This window comes from Ranitomeya imitator, chromosome 9, assembly GCF_032444005.1.
Source record: "Ranitomeya imitator isolate aRanImi1 chromosome 9, aRanImi1.pri, whole genome shotgun sequence".
Classification (NCBI taxonomy): Eukaryota; Metazoa; Chordata; class Amphibia; order Anura; family Dendrobatidae; genus Ranitomeya; species Ranitomeya imitator.
This window is the reverse complement of record NC_091290.1, coordinates 149,194,471-149,213,316: the sequence shown is the minus strand read 5'-3', so window position 1 is coordinate 149,213,316 and position 18,846 is coordinate 149,194,471. Positions and strand designations below refer to the sequence as shown.

General features: G+C 44.3%; 1 protein-coding gene across 3 annotated transcripts in view; it reads left to right on the top strand.

Annotated features, from left to right (window-relative positions):
- Positions 1–12,100, top strand: part of ZFPM1 (zinc finger protein, FOG family member 1) — a 120,783-nt gene extending 108,683 nt beyond the window's left edge. For all 3 annotated transcript variants that reach the window (XM_069739386.1, XM_069739387.1, XM_069739389.1), the window contains 2 exons: positions 3,180–3,329; positions 8,470–12,100. In XM_069739386.1, coding sequence (XP_069595487.1) covers positions 3,180–3,329; positions 8,470–10,700 — 2,381 coding nt within the window. In that variant the 3' untranslated portion in view covers positions 10,701–12,100. The remainder of the gene's footprint in view (positions 1–3,179; positions 3,330–8,469) is intronic.
- The last annotated feature ends 6,746 nt before the right edge of the window (positions 12,101–18,846 follow it).

Genomic DNA, 18,846 nt, shown 5'->3' with positions numbered 1-18,846 from the left:
CACACTCTGCTACATCCTGACGGTGACAGATCACACTCTGCTGCATCCTGACGGTGACAGATCACACTCTGCTGCATCCTGACGGTGACAGATCACACTCTGCTGCATCCTGACGGTGGCAGATCACACTCTGCTGCATCCTGACGGTGGCAGATCACACTCTGCTGCATCCTGACGGTGGCAGATCACACTCTGCTACATCCTGACGGTGACAGATCACGCTCTGCTGCATCCTGACGGTGACAGATCACGCTCTGCTGCATCCTGACGGTGACAGATCACGCTCTGCTGCATCCTGACGGTGACAGATCACGCTCTGCTGCATCCTGACGGTGACAGATCACCCTCTGCTGCATCCTGACGGTGGCAGATCACACTCTGCTGCATCCTGACGGTGACAGATCACACTCTGCTGCATCCTGACGGTGACAGATCACACTCTGCTGCATCCTGACGGTGACAGATCACACTCTGCTGCATCCTGACGGTGACAGATCACACTCTGCTGCATCCTGACGGTGACAGATCACACTCTGCTGCATCCTGACGGTGACAGATCACACTCTGCTGCATCCTGACGGTGGCAGATCACACTCTGCTGCATCCTGACGGTGGCAGATCACACTCTGCTGCATCCTGACGGTGGCAGATCACACTCTGCTGCATCCTGACGGTGACAGATCACACTGTGCTACATCCTGACGGTGACAGGTCACACTGTGCTGCATCCTGACGGTGACAGATCACACTCTGCTGCATCCTGACGGTGACAGATCACACTGTGCTGCATCCTGACGGTGACAGATCACACTCTGCTACATCCTGACGGTGACAGATCAGACTCTGCTGCATCCTGACGGTGGCAGTGTCTTGTATTTTAATGCAGCTATCCTGCTCAGGTCAGGAGAGCCGCCAGCCAGTCCGTGTACTGTGTTGTGATCTTGGTGTGATTTATATGGTCATCAGTATCTTTTCGATGAGAGGACGACACCCTGCACCCATGAGGATCAGCTGGTCCACAGTGTCTGCACCGGTTCCGTTGATGGAATAATGGCTGCGGCCGGGTACTGCATATTCGATCCACATAGGGGGCGGATATGCATTGTCCAGCTGTGGTCACTAAAAGTTGATGGAGCTAGCTGTGCTGTGCAGCTTCGCAACGAGCAGTTCCATCGGTGCTGGGAATAGCCGGGGTGCCGGGTGCTGTACTCTCACAGATTGGTCAGAAGCCATCAATATAAAGTACTGGACAACCTGTTTTATACTTTTGCTCTTTTTTTTATTTACTATTTGGAACCTGAAAAACATGCATTTAAAAAAAATTAAGTGCAAAAATCCAAGAGCTGCTGCACTAAACCATGCATTAACCCCTTCACCACCTTGGGTTTTTCCATTTTTTTTTGTTTTTAGCTCCCCTTCTTCCCAGACCCATAACTTTTTTTTATTGTTCCGTCAATGTGGCCCTGTGAGGGCTTAATTTATGCAGGACGAGTTGTACTTTTGAACGACACCATTGGTTTTACCATGTCGTGTACTAGAAACGGGGAAAAAATTCTAAGTGAGGGAAATTGGGGAAAAAAAATAGCAATTTTACAATTGTTTGGTTTTTTTTTTACCCTGTTCACGAAATGCTAAAGCTGACCTACAATTATAATTCTCCAGTTCATTAAGAGTTTGTAGATACCAAACATGTATGGGTTCTTTTTTATTGAATTAATGAAAAAAACAAAATTTTCATAAATATAAAATGTCACCATTTTCCGAGACAGTTTGTGTCTCCATTTTTCGTTATCTAGGGTTGGGTGAGGCCTCATATTTTGCGTGCCGAGCTATTGTTTTTATTGATACCATTTTGGTGTAGATACGAAGTGTTGATCGCCTGCATTTTAATGCAATGTTGCGGTAGCCAAAAAATGTAATTCTGGCTTACTGATTTTTTTTCTCGTTACACCGTTTACTGATTGGATTAATTTTTTTTTATATACTGATATATTTAAAACATTTTATTTTTTTACTGGCTTTAATAGTCTCCATGGGAGACTAGAAGCTGCAATCATCCAATCGCCTGTGCTACACATCACAGGGCTTCAGCCATGCTGCTATGTGTAGCTAAAACGCTCATCTGCTAGGAGTTCCGGCCACAAGCGACGCTAGTAGCAGTTCCCCAGGTTTTCATGCCAACCCTCGGCGCCCCACGATCATGTGTCAGGGGCGCCGATGGGAGGAACTAATGACACTCTTCTGGCACGATCACGTTAAATGCCGCTGTCAACGATTGACAGCGGCATTTAACATGTTAACAGCCGCAGGTGGATCGTGATTCCACGTGCGGCTGTTATGGGCACATGTCAGCTGATGAAATCAGCTGTGCCGGAAAAGTTGCGGTCTCATCACCGGAGCCACATCAAACAGGTGAAGCAACCTATGATGTACCTATATGTCATAGGGGCTAAAAATGGTGTGTCAAATCTGCACAAAAAAAAAAATATATATAAAAAAAGAGAAAAATGCCGTAAAAACTCAGAGCAGATATTTTTTTTTGGTGAGGACACCTGCAGCACAAAAAATGCACCAGAAAAAGACTAGGTTTTATCACATGGGAACAAAGCTTGTTTTGTATGATTATTAAGGCTTGTTTTGTATGCTGCACAGTTGTTAGATTGTTAATTCCTTATTCCCAACCTTTTTGGTTGAAAATGGCAGATTTATTACTATCTCTATTTAGATTCTCACCTGGAAGCCACCAAGATGTCCCTGAGGTCATGGCTTGGGATGACATTCCCTGTCCTCGGAGACTATTGGGGGTACTTTGGAGGGGTTAGCACTAAGGCTCACTCAGACATCAGTGTTCTTCTCTCATAGAACAAGCATCGATTAAAATCTTTGCAGCCTCATGTTTTGTTTTCTTTTTAAAACTGATAAAACTCACACGTTCAAGTGAATAAATCTGCTGGATGTCCTGATGTATTCTAGTGCTGTCTATATTTCACTAACGTCTCCATTCTGTCATTTTCTAGTAGAGTTCTGTGTCAGACTAGAAGATGCTGGATTAACCAAGTGTTACCTGTGTAAATTTGGGATAATCCACTCTTGCATATACCCACTCATCACTGACTTTACTAACATACAATAATACAGGCGAGAGCGTCACTCTTGAAATTTTTTTCCTCTTTTTGCAGGTGTGTGCCATGGATGCGGCTTCATCTCCACCACCCGCGACATTCTCTACAGCCACCTGGTGACCAATCATATGATTTGCCAACCAGGATCCAAGGCCGATGTGTTTCCCGTTGTTAAAACACTACCTACCGTCAAGTCTGGAAGCTCTGGTGCGTGTACAGACTATTGTTGCTGCGTCTGTAGGAATGGGCGGTCAGTGAGACGATAAGTTGCTCGTAGATGCACAGATTCCATCGTTTCCAGAATCTGTCATTTACTAAACACTAAGCTAAGAACGCTGATCGGTGAAGGAGTGGGGTGCTGTACCCCTACAATCTAACATTGATGATGCCATGCTCAGATAACCTTGACCAAGGTTTCAGACCTCAATTAGCCTGTTAGGGCCATGGATTATTCACGTTCATAGTTCGGAGAGGCCAGGTGATGAAAATTTCCCAGCTTAATAAAAACTCAGCCTCCTCTAGATCGCGTTGCTCCGGTGACCCGGAAGGAGTCCCCGGATCCAAGATGGCCGCCGGACTCCTTCCGGGTCATGAAGTGACCTGGCTAGCCGGCGCCTGCTGAGAGCAGGCGCTGGAAGCCAGCTAAGCTGCCTGTCAGATCGTTGATCTGACAGTGTGCTATGCACAGTGTCAGATCAACGATCTGATCTAATACAGAGATGTCCCACCCTGGGACAATGTTAGAAAGTAAAAAAAAAAAAAGAATGTGTAAAAAAAAAAATAAAAAAAAATCCCCAAATAAAAAAAAAAAACATTTCCCAATAAATCCATTTATTTATGTAAAAAAAAACCAAACAATAAATGTACACATATTTGGTATCGCCGCGTCCGTAACGACCCGCTCTATAAAACTATCCCACTAGTTAACCCCTTCAGTGAACACCGCAAAAAAAAAAAAAAACAAGGCAAAAAACAACGCTTTATTATCATACAGGCGAACAAAAAGTGGAATAACACGCGATCAAAACGACGGATATAAATAACCATGGTACCGCTGAAAACGTCATCTTGTCCCGCAAAAAAAAAGCCGCCATACAGCATCATCAGCAGAAAAATAAAAAAGTTATAGCTCTCAGAATAATGCGATGCAAAAACAATTATTTTTTTATATAAAATAGTTTTTATTGTGTAAAAGCGCCAAAACATAAAAAAAATTACATAAATGAGGTATCGCTGTAATCGTACTGACCCGAAGAATAAAACTGCTTTATCCATTTTACCACACGTGGAACGGTATAAACGCCCCCCCTAAAAGAAATTCAGGAATTGCTGGTTTTTGTTCATTCCGCCTCCCAAAAATCGGAATAAAAAGCGATCAAAAAATGTCATCTGCCCGAAAATGTTACCAATAAAAACGTCAACTCGTCCTGCAAAAAACAAGACCTCATATGACCCTGTGGGCCAAAATATGGATAATTTTGGTGATGCAAAAACTATTTTTTGCAATAAAAAGCGTCTTTTAGTGTATGACAGCTGCCAATCATAAAAATCCGCCAAAAAAACGCTATAAAAGTAAATCAAACCCCCCTTCATCACCCCCTTAGTTAGGGAAAAATAATAAAATGTAAAAAATGTATTTATTTCCATTTTCCCATTAGTGCTAGGGTTAGGGTTGGGGTTAGGGTTGGGGTTAGGGTTTCAGTTATAATTGGGGGTTTCCACTGTTTAGGCACATCAGGGGCTCTCCAAACGCGACATGGCGTCCGATCTCAATTCCAGCCAATTCTGCTTTGAAAAAGTAAAACAGGGCTCCTTCCCTTCCGAGTTCTCCTGTGTGCCCAAACAGTGGTTCCCCCCAACATATGGGGTATCAGCGTTCTCAGGACAAGTTGGACAACAACTTTTGGGGTCCAATTTGTCCTGTTACCCTTGGGAAAATAAAAACATAGGGGATAAAATATCATTTTCGTGGAAAAAAAATTTTTTTTTATTTTCACGGCTCTGCGTTATAAACTGTAGTGAAACACTTGTTGGTTCAAAGCTCTCACAACACATCTAGATAAGTTCCTTTGGGGGTCTAGTTTCCAATATGGGGTCACTTGTGGGGGGTTTCTACTGTTTAGGTACATCAGGGGCTCTGCAAATGCAACATGACGCCTGCAGACCAATCCATCTAAGTCTGCATTTCAAATGGCGCTCCTTCCCTTTCGAGCTCTGCCGTGCACCCAAACAGTGGTTCCCCCCAACATATGGGGTATCAGCGTTCTCAGGACAAGTTGGACAACAACTTTTGGGGTCCAATTTGTCCTGTTACCCTTGGGAAAATAAAAACATAGGGGATAAAATATTTTCGTGAAAAAAAAAAATATTTTTTATTTTCACGGCTCTGCGTTATAAACTGTAGTGAAACACTTGTTGGTTCAAAGCTGTCACAACACATCTAGATAAGTTCCTTGGGGGGTCTAGTTTCCAATATGGGGTCACTTGTGGTGGGTTTCTACTGTTTAGGTAAATCAGGGGCTCTGCAAATGCAACATGACACCTGCAGTCCATTCCATCTAAGTCTGCATTTCAAACGGTGCTCCTTCCCTTCCGAGCTCTGCCATGCACTCAAACGGTGGTTCCCCCCCACATGTGGGGTATCAGCGTACTCAGGACAAATTGGACAATAACATTTGTGGTCCAATTTCTCCTGTTACCCTTGGAAAAAAAAAAATTGCGGGCTAAAACATCATTTTGTGGAAAGAAAAAATGATTTTTTAATTTTCACAATGCTACATTCTAAACTTTAGTGAAACAATTGGGGGTTAAAAGTGCTCACCACACATCTAGATAAGTTCCTTAGGGGGTCTTCTTTCCAAAATGGGGTCACTTGTGGGGGGTTTCCACTGTTAAGGCACGTCAGGGGCTCTCCAAATGCGACATGGCGTCCGATCTCAATTCCAGCCAATTTTGCATTGAAAAGTCAAATGGCACTCCTTCCCTTCCGAGCTCTGCCATGCGCTCAAACAGTGGTTTATCCCCATATATGAAGTATCGACGTACTCAGGACAAATTGCACAACAACTTTTGGGGTCCAATTTATCCTTTTACCCTTGGGAAAATAAAAAATTTGGGGCAAAAAGATCATTTTTTGTGAAAATTAATAAAAAATTTTTTTTTACGGCTCTACATTATAAACTTCTGTGAAGCACTTGGAGGTTCAAAGTGCTCACCACACATCTAGATTAGTTCCTTAGGGGGTCTACTTTCCAAAATGGTGTAACTTGTGGGGGTTTCCACTGTTTAGGCACATCAGGGGCTCTCCAATCGTGACATGGGCTCCGATCTCAATTCCAGCAAATCTTGCATTGAAAAGTCAAATGGCGCTCCTTTCCTTCCGAGCTCTGCCATGTGCCCAAACAGTGGTTTACCCCCACATATGGGGTATCGGCGTACTCAGGACAAATTGTACAACGACTTTTGTGGTCCAATTTCTCCTGTTACCCTTGGTAAAATGAAACAAATTGGACCTGAAGTAAAAATTTTGTGAAAAAAAAGTTAAATGTTCAATTTTTTTAAACATTCAAAAACTTCCTGTGAAGCACCTGAAGGGTTAATAAACTTTTTGAATGTGGTTTTGAGTACCTTGAGGGGTGCAGTTTTTAGAATGGTGTCACTTTTGGGCATTTTCTGTCATATAGACCCCTCAAAGTCACTTCAAGTGTGAGGTGGTCCGTAAAAAAATGGTTTTGCAAATTTTGTTGCAAAAATGAGAAATCGCTGGTCAACTTTTAACCCTTATAACGTCCTAACAAAAAAAAATTATGTTTCCAAAATTGTGCTGATGTAAAGCAGACATGTGGGAAATGTTGTTTATTAACTATATTATGTGATATAACTCTCTAATTTACGGGCATAAAAACTAAGAGTTTGAAAATTGCTAAATTTTCATAATTTCCGACAAATTTTTGTTTTTTTCACAAATAAATGCAAGTCATATCGAAGAAGTTTTACCACTATCATGAAGTACAATATGTCACGAGAAAACAGTGTCAGAATAACCAGGATCCGTTGAAGCGTTTCAGAGTTATGACCTCATAAAGTGACAGTGGTCAGAATTGTAAAAATTGGCCCTGTCACTTAGGTGAAAACAGGCTTTGGGATGAAGGGGTTAAGCATGGATCAATCATGCGTTGGGGTTGTGTTGCAGCCATTGGCACGGGGAACATTTCACGGGTACAAGGAATAGATTCAATGAAATTTCAACAAATTCTTGAAGCAAACTAACAACATCTGTAAAAGAAAAAGCTGAAGTTGAAAAGATGGCTTCTACAATTGGATGATTAGTGATGAGCGAGTATACTCGCTACTCGAGATTTCCCGAGCATGCTTGGATGATCTGAGTATTTGCATGTGCTCGGAGATTTAGTTTCGGTCTCCGTAGCTGCATGATTTGCGGCTGCTAGCCAGGCTGAGTACATGTGGGGATTGCCTGTTTGCTAGGGAATCCCCACATATATTCAAGCTGTCTAGCAGCTGGAAATCATGCAGCTATGGAGACAGAAACTAAATCTCTGAGCTCATCCAAATACTTGGAGATCACCCGAGAATGCTAGGGAAATCTCGAGTAACAAGTATACTCGTTCATCACTAATGATGATCCTAAACACACGTCAAAATCCACAATAGACACCCTCAAAAGGCGCAAACTGAAGCTTTTACAATGGCCCTCACAGTCGCCTGATCTGAACATTATTGATCATCTATGGCTAGACCTCAAAATAGCAGAGAATGCAAGACGACCCAGGAATCATGCAGGAATAGAGGAAGAATGGATAAAAATCCTTCAAACCTACAAAAGGCGTTTACAAGCCTTAATGCCTGCAAAAGGAGGTGCTACTAGGTACTAAATATGCAGGGTGCCCAAACTTTTGCATTGGCACATTTTCCTTTTTTGCAATTTTTAAAATGTTAAAGATGAAAATATATATATATTTTTTTGCCTAAAATAGAAAAAGGAAATGTGTCATCTTTAATTGTAGGCCTTTTAGAGATCATTTCATTTTCAACTTGCTTGACTGTTTACAATAACTGTAATTTTGACCAGGGGTGCCCGAACCTTTACATGCCACTGTAAAGTGCAGAAACCTTTCTGGTCCCCATGATTACAGTTCATCCATTGAAATGTATGTGTGTCTGGTATACACCCCTCCTCAACGCTCAGATATACACTATGGACTTTAGTGACCCCTTACTGGCAGGACCCTTTGTGCAGGATTTCTAGTATATAGTGATACTTAATGCTTGTGTAACTTTCTTACAGCCGTTTACCTCATATTAACGACGTGTTCTTTTGTTTTAACAGTAGTAAACCAGAGCTCATCCTCCGGTCTCCTAAAGTGCAGCTTGTGTGGATTTTTGGCAGATGGACTGACCAGTCTCCAGCAGCACGCCATCCTGCACACTACATCTCCCATCCCCATCATCGCACAGTCCGTTCAGTCCCCTCTGGAGCCTGAAAGAGAGCAGCCACCTGAAGTCCTAAGAAATGGTGATGCTTCATCTCCGGTCTCTTCGTTGTCAGGAAGTGAGGAACCTCCGCTCAAAATAAAGATTAAAGAGGAACCAGAACCGCTCACGCCCATCAACGAACCTGGCGCTGCCAGCTCTGAGACCACAGATCCGGCAGCACTAATGCCATCACCAGCTGTCAAAGTAAAGACTGAAATCTCAAGTCCAACTCCGGGGTCTAGCCCTGTCCCCAATGAATCTGGAGCAGCAGCCGGCGGTGGCACAATCAACATGCCACAATATGTCTTTGGACATGAAGTAGCTCCTGCCATTGTACCACAAGCTTCTGAGATTCTGGCAAAGATGTCGGAGCTGGTCCACAGCCGGCTCAAACAGGGGCAAGCTGTTAGTCCAGCTGGCTTTTCAGGAAATGCAGCACCAAAAGGTGCTACTTGTTTTGAGTGTGAAATCACCTTTAATAATATCAATAATTATTATGTGCACAAGAGACTTTATTGCTCAGGGAGGCACGTGTCCGACGAGAGCCCGTCCATTGGACGCAAAATTAAAGTGACACCAGTACGAGCCACAGTGGCCCCTGGCACTTCCACTTTACCAGCCATTGATGACCAAGGGACTGTCCCACCCAAGGAGGGAGCTGGAGGAGAAAGCAATGCCCCTGTGATAACCGTGAAAGTCGAAGAGGGTGCTGGCACAGAGAGTGAACCCATGGGGAGCGGGCATGTTAGTGAAGGCAGCCAGAGCCCTAGCTCCTTAGATGACACAGACGAAGATCCAACTCGCACCGTGTGTGAAGCGTGCAACATCCGATTCAGCAGACACGAAACCTACATGGTCCACAAACGTTACTACTGTGCCTCGCGCCATGACCCTCCCCTACGCCGGACTGGAATAACCAAGCCAGGGCCGCCATACACACCTCAGCCCACTCCGCGCACACGTAAAAGAAGGAAACTTTATGAAATCCATGGAATGACCCCTGCAGAGGTGACACCATCAGCATTGCTTCCACTAAACAGAATAGAAGCGCTGCCCCTCATACAAGGCCTCATCGCAGCTCCCGCCATACCCTCCCCGAGTTCCAGCCCCGATGCTGCTGATGGGCCGATAGACTTGAGCAAGAAACCTCGTCTTCTGGTTGAAGCTCCGGTGCCATCTCCGGCTGCAGCAGTGGTCCCATTAACAGACTACCATGAGTGCACCGCTTGCCGGCTCAGCTTTAACAGCCTTGAAAGCTACCTGGCACACAAGAAGTTTTCTTGCCCCGCCGCTCCATTACAGCAAAAGGCTTTACAGCAACTTCAGCAAATTAAAACTCCAGTCAACACAACGGCAAAGATGGGAGAAGAGACAGTGAAGGTGAAAGTAGAGAGACTGAGTCCGATATCTGTGAATGAGCCCACCCAGTCTATTGCTGTGCCCTTTAGCTCCATTCCAGACACTAAACCTATCCTGCAGTACTCCCCCGCTGCAGAGGCATCACCATCGTCTACAGCCTCATGCCCCTACTGCCCTCCGAATGTGGTCATCCGAGGAGACTTACTTGAACATTTTAGAAGCGTCCATGGTTTGCTCTTGGCAAAAGCCACCCCAGGTCACCGTCTACAAGGCACATTCATGGAAGTGATCCTACCCACGAGAGCACAATCAAGTACTGTGTCAGAGGGCAGCTTGCCCAGTCCTCCGGTGTCATCCGCTTCTCCATTGCAATTGCCAAGAGAAAATACAAACAGCAAAGACGGCTCGTCTTCATCGTCCTCTGCCAATGGTAGTCCTGTTTCCAACTCCACTCCGCGGCCGGTGTTAACCAGCACCCCCAGACCTCTGCTGCCAAACTCTCCAGCCCTCCCTCTAAATTCTTTGGTAGATACACGAAGAGAAGACGGACTCAGGGCAACCACATTAGCTCTCCTGCAACCTCCAAAGCCCGGTCTGGCTACTCCATTACCGAATGGCAACCACAGGTACTGTCGCCTCTGTAACATCAAGTTCAGCAGCCTGTCCACATTCATCGCCCACAAAAAATACTACTGTTCATCGCATGCAGCAGAGCACGTGAAGTAACCCGGTCCAGAGACTTTGCTTGAATTTGTCATAAAGCACTAAAGTGACTGAGATCTCCAGGGACAATAAGGGTCATTGTGACTCCTGAGGCGTCTGTGCTACTACGTGCAGCCACGCGATTAGCAAATTAGTCATAAAGGATTCGCTGTCATATTGACACTTGGAATGAATCTGTGGCAGTGCCGGGAAGCATGGCCACCAATCTAGAGGATACACAGGTTTGCTCCTCTGTTCCGTTCAGTGACGACAGTACGTGTTTCAGTCCGGGTACAACCCAACCTTCATCTCCAACGCATTTCAGAATTGCACTGTCAGACACCATCACACAAGAACTGTAAGACTCAGAGTCCGGACTCTGTAGTGCACGACTCCTGATTGTGAAGCACAGTAACTGTTACAGCGAATGAAAACCATGAAGGCGCGGCGGTGTCTTTGTTACAGGGCGGGGGGAAGGGAATGCATTCTTTTTTTTCGTAAGTTATTTCTCAGATGTATTTAAAGCAAAGTTAAGAAAAAGAAAAAAATGCTTTCTTTTTTTTATAATGAAAAGTTCATAAAAAAAAATTCCCTTAATGTTTCCATCCTAAAATTTTTTTTTTTTTTTTTAGATTTTATTGGGGAAGGAGGAAAGTTATTTACTTTCAGACAGTTTTATAAAGTTTTGAACAGAAAACTCATCAGTCCTGTTCTTGTTATTGAGACAGTTGGCAAAAATACTATGTCCTATACCTGAAAACAATTTTTGGACACAGGGGTCTTAAGGTCCAGATGTTTTTTTCCTATCTGGAAAGCACTGCTTCTCTGCTCCCTTTTGTTAGATTTCACAAGGTCAGTGTTTCGCTTTGTATCCCAAAACTGTATGTTGCTTTTATACCTTTGGTTGTCAGATACTGCAGCAAGAGAGGTGAACATTTACATCACAAGAATACATTAAATAAAAGCTGCCCCCGGACCCTATTAATATGAAGGCAATTGATGTACCCTTTAGAAATGACAAAGCCAATGAGAGTGCTGCATTTTGGAACGTTTCAGATTTGTCAAATATTGTGGCACTTAAAAGTTTACAAAACGCTTAGCGTCCTATGATAGTCACCATTAGGAGGATGTGACGGTAGTGCAGAGGAGGGACGCTAACTAGCACTATCTACAGGTAACGGGTTGTTTTTTGCCCCCTTGCCTTCTAATCCCTGGCTCCACTTTTTTTTTTTTGTATTTTTTACATGGCATTATATACATGATAAAAACTGGAAAAAAAACAAACAATTGAGTTTAAAAATAGTCCTTAAATATATTTATATATTAATATAGATACGGAGAGCACTGATTTACAAATAAACACACATTTCTGGTGACTAACAAGTGTGTATAATTGTGTACAGAAATAAAGCCCGTGTATATTACCGCCTCATCTTGCATTATCCTTGTGTTCATGTGTTCACGGGCCGGCATTGCGGGTCCTGTCTGTGTCAGCTCCTGGACAGTGGGGATACATGGACAGACCACATGACGGCCGCAGCCGCAAATGTCTACAAGCAGGAAATGACTGATCATGGGTCATTCAAAAACTTTTCCACCTGTGGATGAGATTTGGTAAAACTTTTCCTGGAGGATTTGGCTGACTTTTTATAATGTAACTTTTTTATTTTTGGCATTTTTCTTCCAAGGTTAGTTTGACATTGCAGATGACAATCCTGAATCTGAGGACTCCTAAATCTTTATTAGGACTCTTTCACACGACCTGATATTTCCGGTACTGGAAAAACAAGAAACGAAGATATCGGTGTACATGTGTTTAATATGTGTGCCGCATTAGTATCACACGTACCGGTGCCTGGAAAGCAACAGCACTGTTTGCGCTTTTTCCCGGCGCTCGGCGCTGAAGGCCACTCTCGTAACTGTCCCCTGCTTGCACTCTCGATCAGCGCTAGCAGGGGACTATGTTGAGAGTTTTATTCAGCTGATAACAGCGAGAGCAGGCGTTGGCTGAAGGAAGTATTTATCAGCCGACGGCTGAGCTATATATATATAAAAAAAAAATGATGTGGGGTTCCCCTGTATTTTTGTTAACCAACCAGGGAAAACTGACAACTGTGGGCTGGTTGCAAGGCTAGTTATCAAAAATAGAGGGGTCCCCACGCCCTATTTTTTAATAATTTAAATAAATAATTATAAAAAATAGTGTGGGGTCACACCCATTTTTGACAACTAGCCAAGCTAAAGCACGCCGTGGGGGCTGGTATTCCCAGGCTGGTAAGACGCCATGGATATTACCCCCCAGCCTAAAAATAGCAGCACAGAAAAAGAAAAGGCGCATCTATCCAATACTAATCCTATAGTTGTATTAAATAAATAAAAATAAATAAAGACAAAATACACATCACTTTTCATTTAAAAATAACAAGCATAGTTATTATACTCACCTAACACCTGAACTGAAGCCCTCATTCTCCTGAATAAAATAAAAAACAATATCCCTCACCTGTAAGACGCTCTGTCTCACGCTGTAATCCATGTCTGGGGATAAATAGTTTTAAACCTGGACGGTGCCAAGATGTGACCATCCTGGCTGAGAACCACTGAGGAATGAGCTGCTGCGAGCGCATCGTCAGTAAGCAATTGTGACCTCAGTGAGGTTACCATAGGTCGCTGAGGCTCCGTTCCCAGCTTGGATGAACTGAGGTGACCTCAGCACCGTGAGAAAAAGTCATTGAGTTCAGCTCGGCTGGGAACACAGCCTCAATGATCCGCGGTAACCTCGATGAGGTCACAATTGCTTACTGACGATGCGCTCGCAGCAGCTCATTCCTCAGTGGTTCTCAGCCGGGACGGTTGCATCTTAGCACAATCCAGGTTGAAAACAGTTTATCCCCAGACATGGATTACAGCATGGGACAGAAAAACAGACAGATGAGTGCTATTGTTTCTTTTTATTTAAATAATTTAAAAATACAGCATGGGGACCCATCTATTTTTGATAACCAACCTTGCTAAAGCTGAAAGCTGATGACTGCAGGCCACAGCTGTCTGTTTTGTCTGACTGGTTATAAGAAATACAGGGAAACCCAAATTATTTAAAAAAAACACAATCTATTTCTTTATAGTGCAGGCGGCGGCTGATGAATACTCCCACTCCCATCAGCTGCCGCCTGATCTCGCTGTCATCAGCTGAATACAACGCTCAATATTTTACCCTGCTAGCGCTGATCGCAGTGCAAGCAGGGGAAAGTGATGTGAGCTGTGTTCAGCACCAGGGAACAGCGAGAAACAGTACCGCTGATTCCCAGGAACCGGTACGTGTCACATTGCTGACACACAGATTTAATCAGTGTGCACATGTGTGGGACGTTTTGTGGTCCATGCTGCTGTTCAAAAATCGGACATGTCAGTGTGTTTTGCACATGAATACACGGTCCATGTAAACACACTGACATGTTCATAGACCCCATTCACTTGAATGGGTCTGTGTGTGTAAATGTCTCCGGTACGTGTGAAAACGGTCACCACACAGTGGTGGTAGACTGACGTGTGAAAAAGGCCTACAGCTGTCAGACCCACGATTAGGCTGGGGACTTGCATCCCTAATATGGGTGCCCAAAAAAGTCCATAATACGTTAGTCTAATAGTGGCCTTTTTTTCCCTCATCCACGTGCCGTTTGTTTTTTTTTAAAGCTGACAAAACAATGACACAGTTTAATTAAATCATTCCAACATCAGTTAACAAAAATGAATCCGTTTTTTCCATTAAACTTTGAGCATTACCTATTATCAGTCTTTTTGCAGATCAGACTCGGCTATTATAGTCTATAGGGATCCCTAAAAAGTTTAAGCCATTAGTATTACGGCACTTCTGATTTTAACTAATCCATTTCAAAGTGTCAATGAAAAATCTTCAGATAATTTACCTCCAGTGTTTAAAACCAGATGAGAAAAAAAATACAATATGGATGAGAAGATAGAAAACGGTCCCGCTTTGACATATGCCGATATGGAAACGTGTGTGAAAGTAGCAAAACAAAAACCCTTATAGCAGATTGGATCTATGATACATTAAAGATTAGTAGGAGTAATTTTACTGTAAAACTTGCACTAAAATTATACTTTATTTTTAATAACTAATCTTGCTGCCTGGACTATGTGCTTTAGGCTATGTGCACATGTTCAGGTTTTTTCGCTTTTTTTTGCGCTTAAAACGCTATAAAAACTCATTAAAAACGCATACATTATGCATTTTATCATTTAGAATGCATTCTGCATGTTTTGTGCACATGGATGCATTTTTTTTCCGCGGAAAAAACACATCGCGGTAAAAAAATTAGCATGTTCATTATTTTTGCGGATTTTCTGCGTTTTTCCCGCAATTCTATGCATTTGGGAAAAAACGCACCAAAAGCGCGAAAAAAACGCATGCGGATTTCTGGCAGAAATGTCCGGTTTTCATCAGGAAAATTTCTGCAAGAAATCCTGACGTGTGCACATACCCTTAAGGTACCGTCACACTAGACGATATCGCTAGCGATCCGTGACGTTGCAGCGTCCTGGCTAGCGATATCGTCCAGTGTGACAGGCAGCAGCGATCAGGCCCCTGCTGTGCTGTCGCTGGTCGGGGAAGAAAGTCCAGAACTTTATTTGGTCGCTGGACTCCCCGCAGACATCGCTGGATCGGCGTGTGTGACACCGATTCAGCGATGTCTTCGCTGGTAACCAGGGTAAACATCGGGTAACTAAGCGCAGGGCCGCGCTTAGTAACCCGATGTTTACCCTGGATACCATCCTAAAAGTAAAAAAAACAAACACTACATACTTACCTACAGCCGTCTGTCCTCCAGCGCTGTGCTCTGCACTCCTCCTGTACTGGCTGTGAGCGTCGGTCAGCCGGAAAGCAGAGCGGTGACCTCACCGCTCTGCTTTCCGGCCGCTGTGCTCACACAGACAGTACAGGAGGAGAGCAGAGCACAGCGCTGGAGGACAGACGGCTGTAGGTAAGTATGTAGTGTTTGTTTTTTTTACTTTTAGGATGGTAACCAGGATAAACATCGGGTTACTAAGCGCGGCCCTGCGCTTAGTTACCCGATGTTTACCCTGGTTACCGGCATCGTTGGTCGCTGGAGAGCGGTCTGTGTGACAGCTCTCCAGCGACCAAACAGCGACGCTGCAGCGATCCGGATCGTTGTCGGTATCGCTGCAGCGTCGCTTAGTGTGACGGTACCTTTACTGTGAATTGCTGCAGAGAAGATGTATGTTTGTAATGGATGACTGGTCTGAGGCAGATCCCCTGCGGCTTCTCACTGTTCTGCTCCCCATGACGGACAGGTCAGATTCTATGTGATTGTAAAGAGGCAGGTAGAAGCTGCCAGGGATCTGACTTGGACTTCTGAGGCGCTTAGTCCACAATCTGCTTCTCACATGATTTTTTTTCTTAAAACGTTGCAGTGTATCAGAGCAGAACATACACGGTGCAATAACGCACCCAGGCTCTGATTTGTGCCGCCACGTCATGCAGTGTGAATTAGCCGATGGGAAACGTCAAATCGAGATGAAAAAACCTTGTTTTAAAATATGGAAAACGACAAATAGAGATGGAAGACTATTAAAAAGGAAAAAAGTGATCTGATATTTTTTTGCCACTTACCAGCAGAATCTAGACTTGTATGGGATAATCATCTGAGCAGTTGTCCCCTTACATAAATAAAACAAAAAGTAGCACGCTGTAGCATGCAAACAAATATATGAAATTGGAATTGCATTATTGTATTATTAATCTTCGAAGAAAACTGAGAAACTTTGCTCATAAATTGATCAATTCATGTATACAAGGCGATCGATCATACTGAAGGTTGCCAATTTATGCGCCAAGTATCTTTGTTTACAAAACAGAGAATGGGTGTGAACAGGTGCATACTAAAAGTAGCCATCTCCTTACATAAGTATCTTTGTTTTTCCTATTTTCTAAGGCCTGTTTCACATGTCAGTGGCTACGTGTGTCAGTGGCTCCGGTACGTGAGGAAACTGTCACCTCACGTACCGGAGCCACTGACACACGTAGACACATAAAAATCAATGCATCTGTGCAGATGTCATTGATTTTTTGCGGACCGTGTCTCCGTGTGCCAAACACGGAGACATGTCAGTGTTCGTGGGAGCGCACGTATTACACGGACCCATTAAAGTCAATGAGTCCGTGTAAAACACGTACCGCACACGGACGTTGTCCATGTGCAGTCCGTGTGCCGTGCAGGAGACAGCGCTACATTAAGCGCTGTCCCCCCACTGGTGCTGAAGCCGCGATTCATATCTTCCCTGCAGCAGCGTTTGCTGTAGAGAAGATATGAATAATCTTGTTTAAAATAAAGATCTATGTGCCATAGGGGTGGAGCAGCATATTCAATACTGTAAATGAGCGGCCCCACGTGACCGCATACAGTAGAAGGTGCGGCCAGGACAGGAAGCAGCAACAGCCAACGAGGGAGCTGGGTGAGTATTTTCAGAACAGCGGGGCGGGGGGGCACATAGATCTTTATTTTAAACATGATTATTCATATCTTCTCTACAGCAAACGCTGCTGCAGGGAAGCTATGATTCGTGGCTTCAGCACGATGCAGGGGACAGCGCTAAACTTTAGCGCTGTCTCCTGCACAGTGCGTGTGGTACCCAGTGGGCACACGGGCGGCACACGTGTGCTGCACGTGTGCCACACTGATGTGCCACAGAAACGCAGGGGCACACGGACATGGATAATTCCGGTACCGATTTTTTTCCGCTACCGGAATTATCTGGACGTGTGGGACAGCCCTAAAGCAGTAATGCAAATCCTAGTTCATGTTTGCATGCCATAGCGTTAAGGTACCGTTACACTAAACGACTTACCAACGATCACGACCAGCGATACGACCTGGCCGTAATCGTTGGTAAGTCGTTGTGTGGTCGCTGGGGAGCTGTCACACAGACAGCTCTCTCCAGCGACCAACGATCAGGGGAAAGACTTCGGCATCGTTGAAACTGTCTTCAACGATGCCGAAGTCCCCGGGTAACCAGGGTAAATATCGGGTTACTAAGCGCAGGGCCGCGCTTAGTAACCCGATATCTACCCTGGTTACCATTGTAAAAGTTAAAAAAAAAAAAAACACTACATACTCACATTCCGATGTCTGTCACGTCCCCCGGCGTCAGCTTCCCGCAGTGACTGTCAGCGCCGGCCGGCCGTAAAGCAGAGCACAGCGGTGACGTAATGACGTCAGTGCGGGAAGCTGACGCCGGGGGACGTGACAGACATCGGAATGTGAGTATGTACTGGTTTTTTTTTTTTTTAACTTTTACAATGGTAACCAGGGTAGATATCGGGTTACTAAGCGCGGCACTGCACTTAGTAACCCGATATTTACCCTGGTTACTAGTGAACACATCGCTGGATCGGCGTCACACACACCGATTCAGCGATGACAGCGGGTGATCAGCGACCAAAAAAAGGTCCCGATCATACCCAGCGACCAACGATCTCCCTGATCGTTGGTCGCTGTTGCGCTTAACGATATCGTTGCTATGTCACAAAAAGCAACGATATCGTTAATGAAATCGTTATGTGTGAAGGTACCTTTAGAGTGCTCCTTTGTTGGTTATCTATGGAGATAGCTACTTTCAGCATGCACCTGTTCACACATATTCTATGTTTTGTTAACAATCTTTGATATTTGTCCCCTTACATAAGCACATTTTATTTTTTAATGTCTCAGATCTGATAGCTTTGTCTGTCATGGGGTACATCGAATCGTCCACATGAACAATCCCACTATGACTGATCAGCCGTACTCGGGCTAATCCTAAACTTCTGAGTGGCCAGCTGTAATGTTTACCGTCTATTCAGATCCCATCGGTCTGATCCCCAGTGATCAGTAAGGTTTTCCCATCTGAGGATAACTTGAACTTGGGATATGGCTTAAGTGAGTGATCGGCTGCGGATCCCTATGACATGGTCCTATAACTCCAGTCATCCGGATGTGTTTGGGGACAAACAGCCACTCCGAATATCATGACACACCTGTTCCCCAGAGGCGACGCTGCACTTACAACAGATCATACGGATATGCCATAACTTAGTGTAATAGCCCTTCATTAAATTGACTTAAATAGACATTACTGCATAGAACCACTG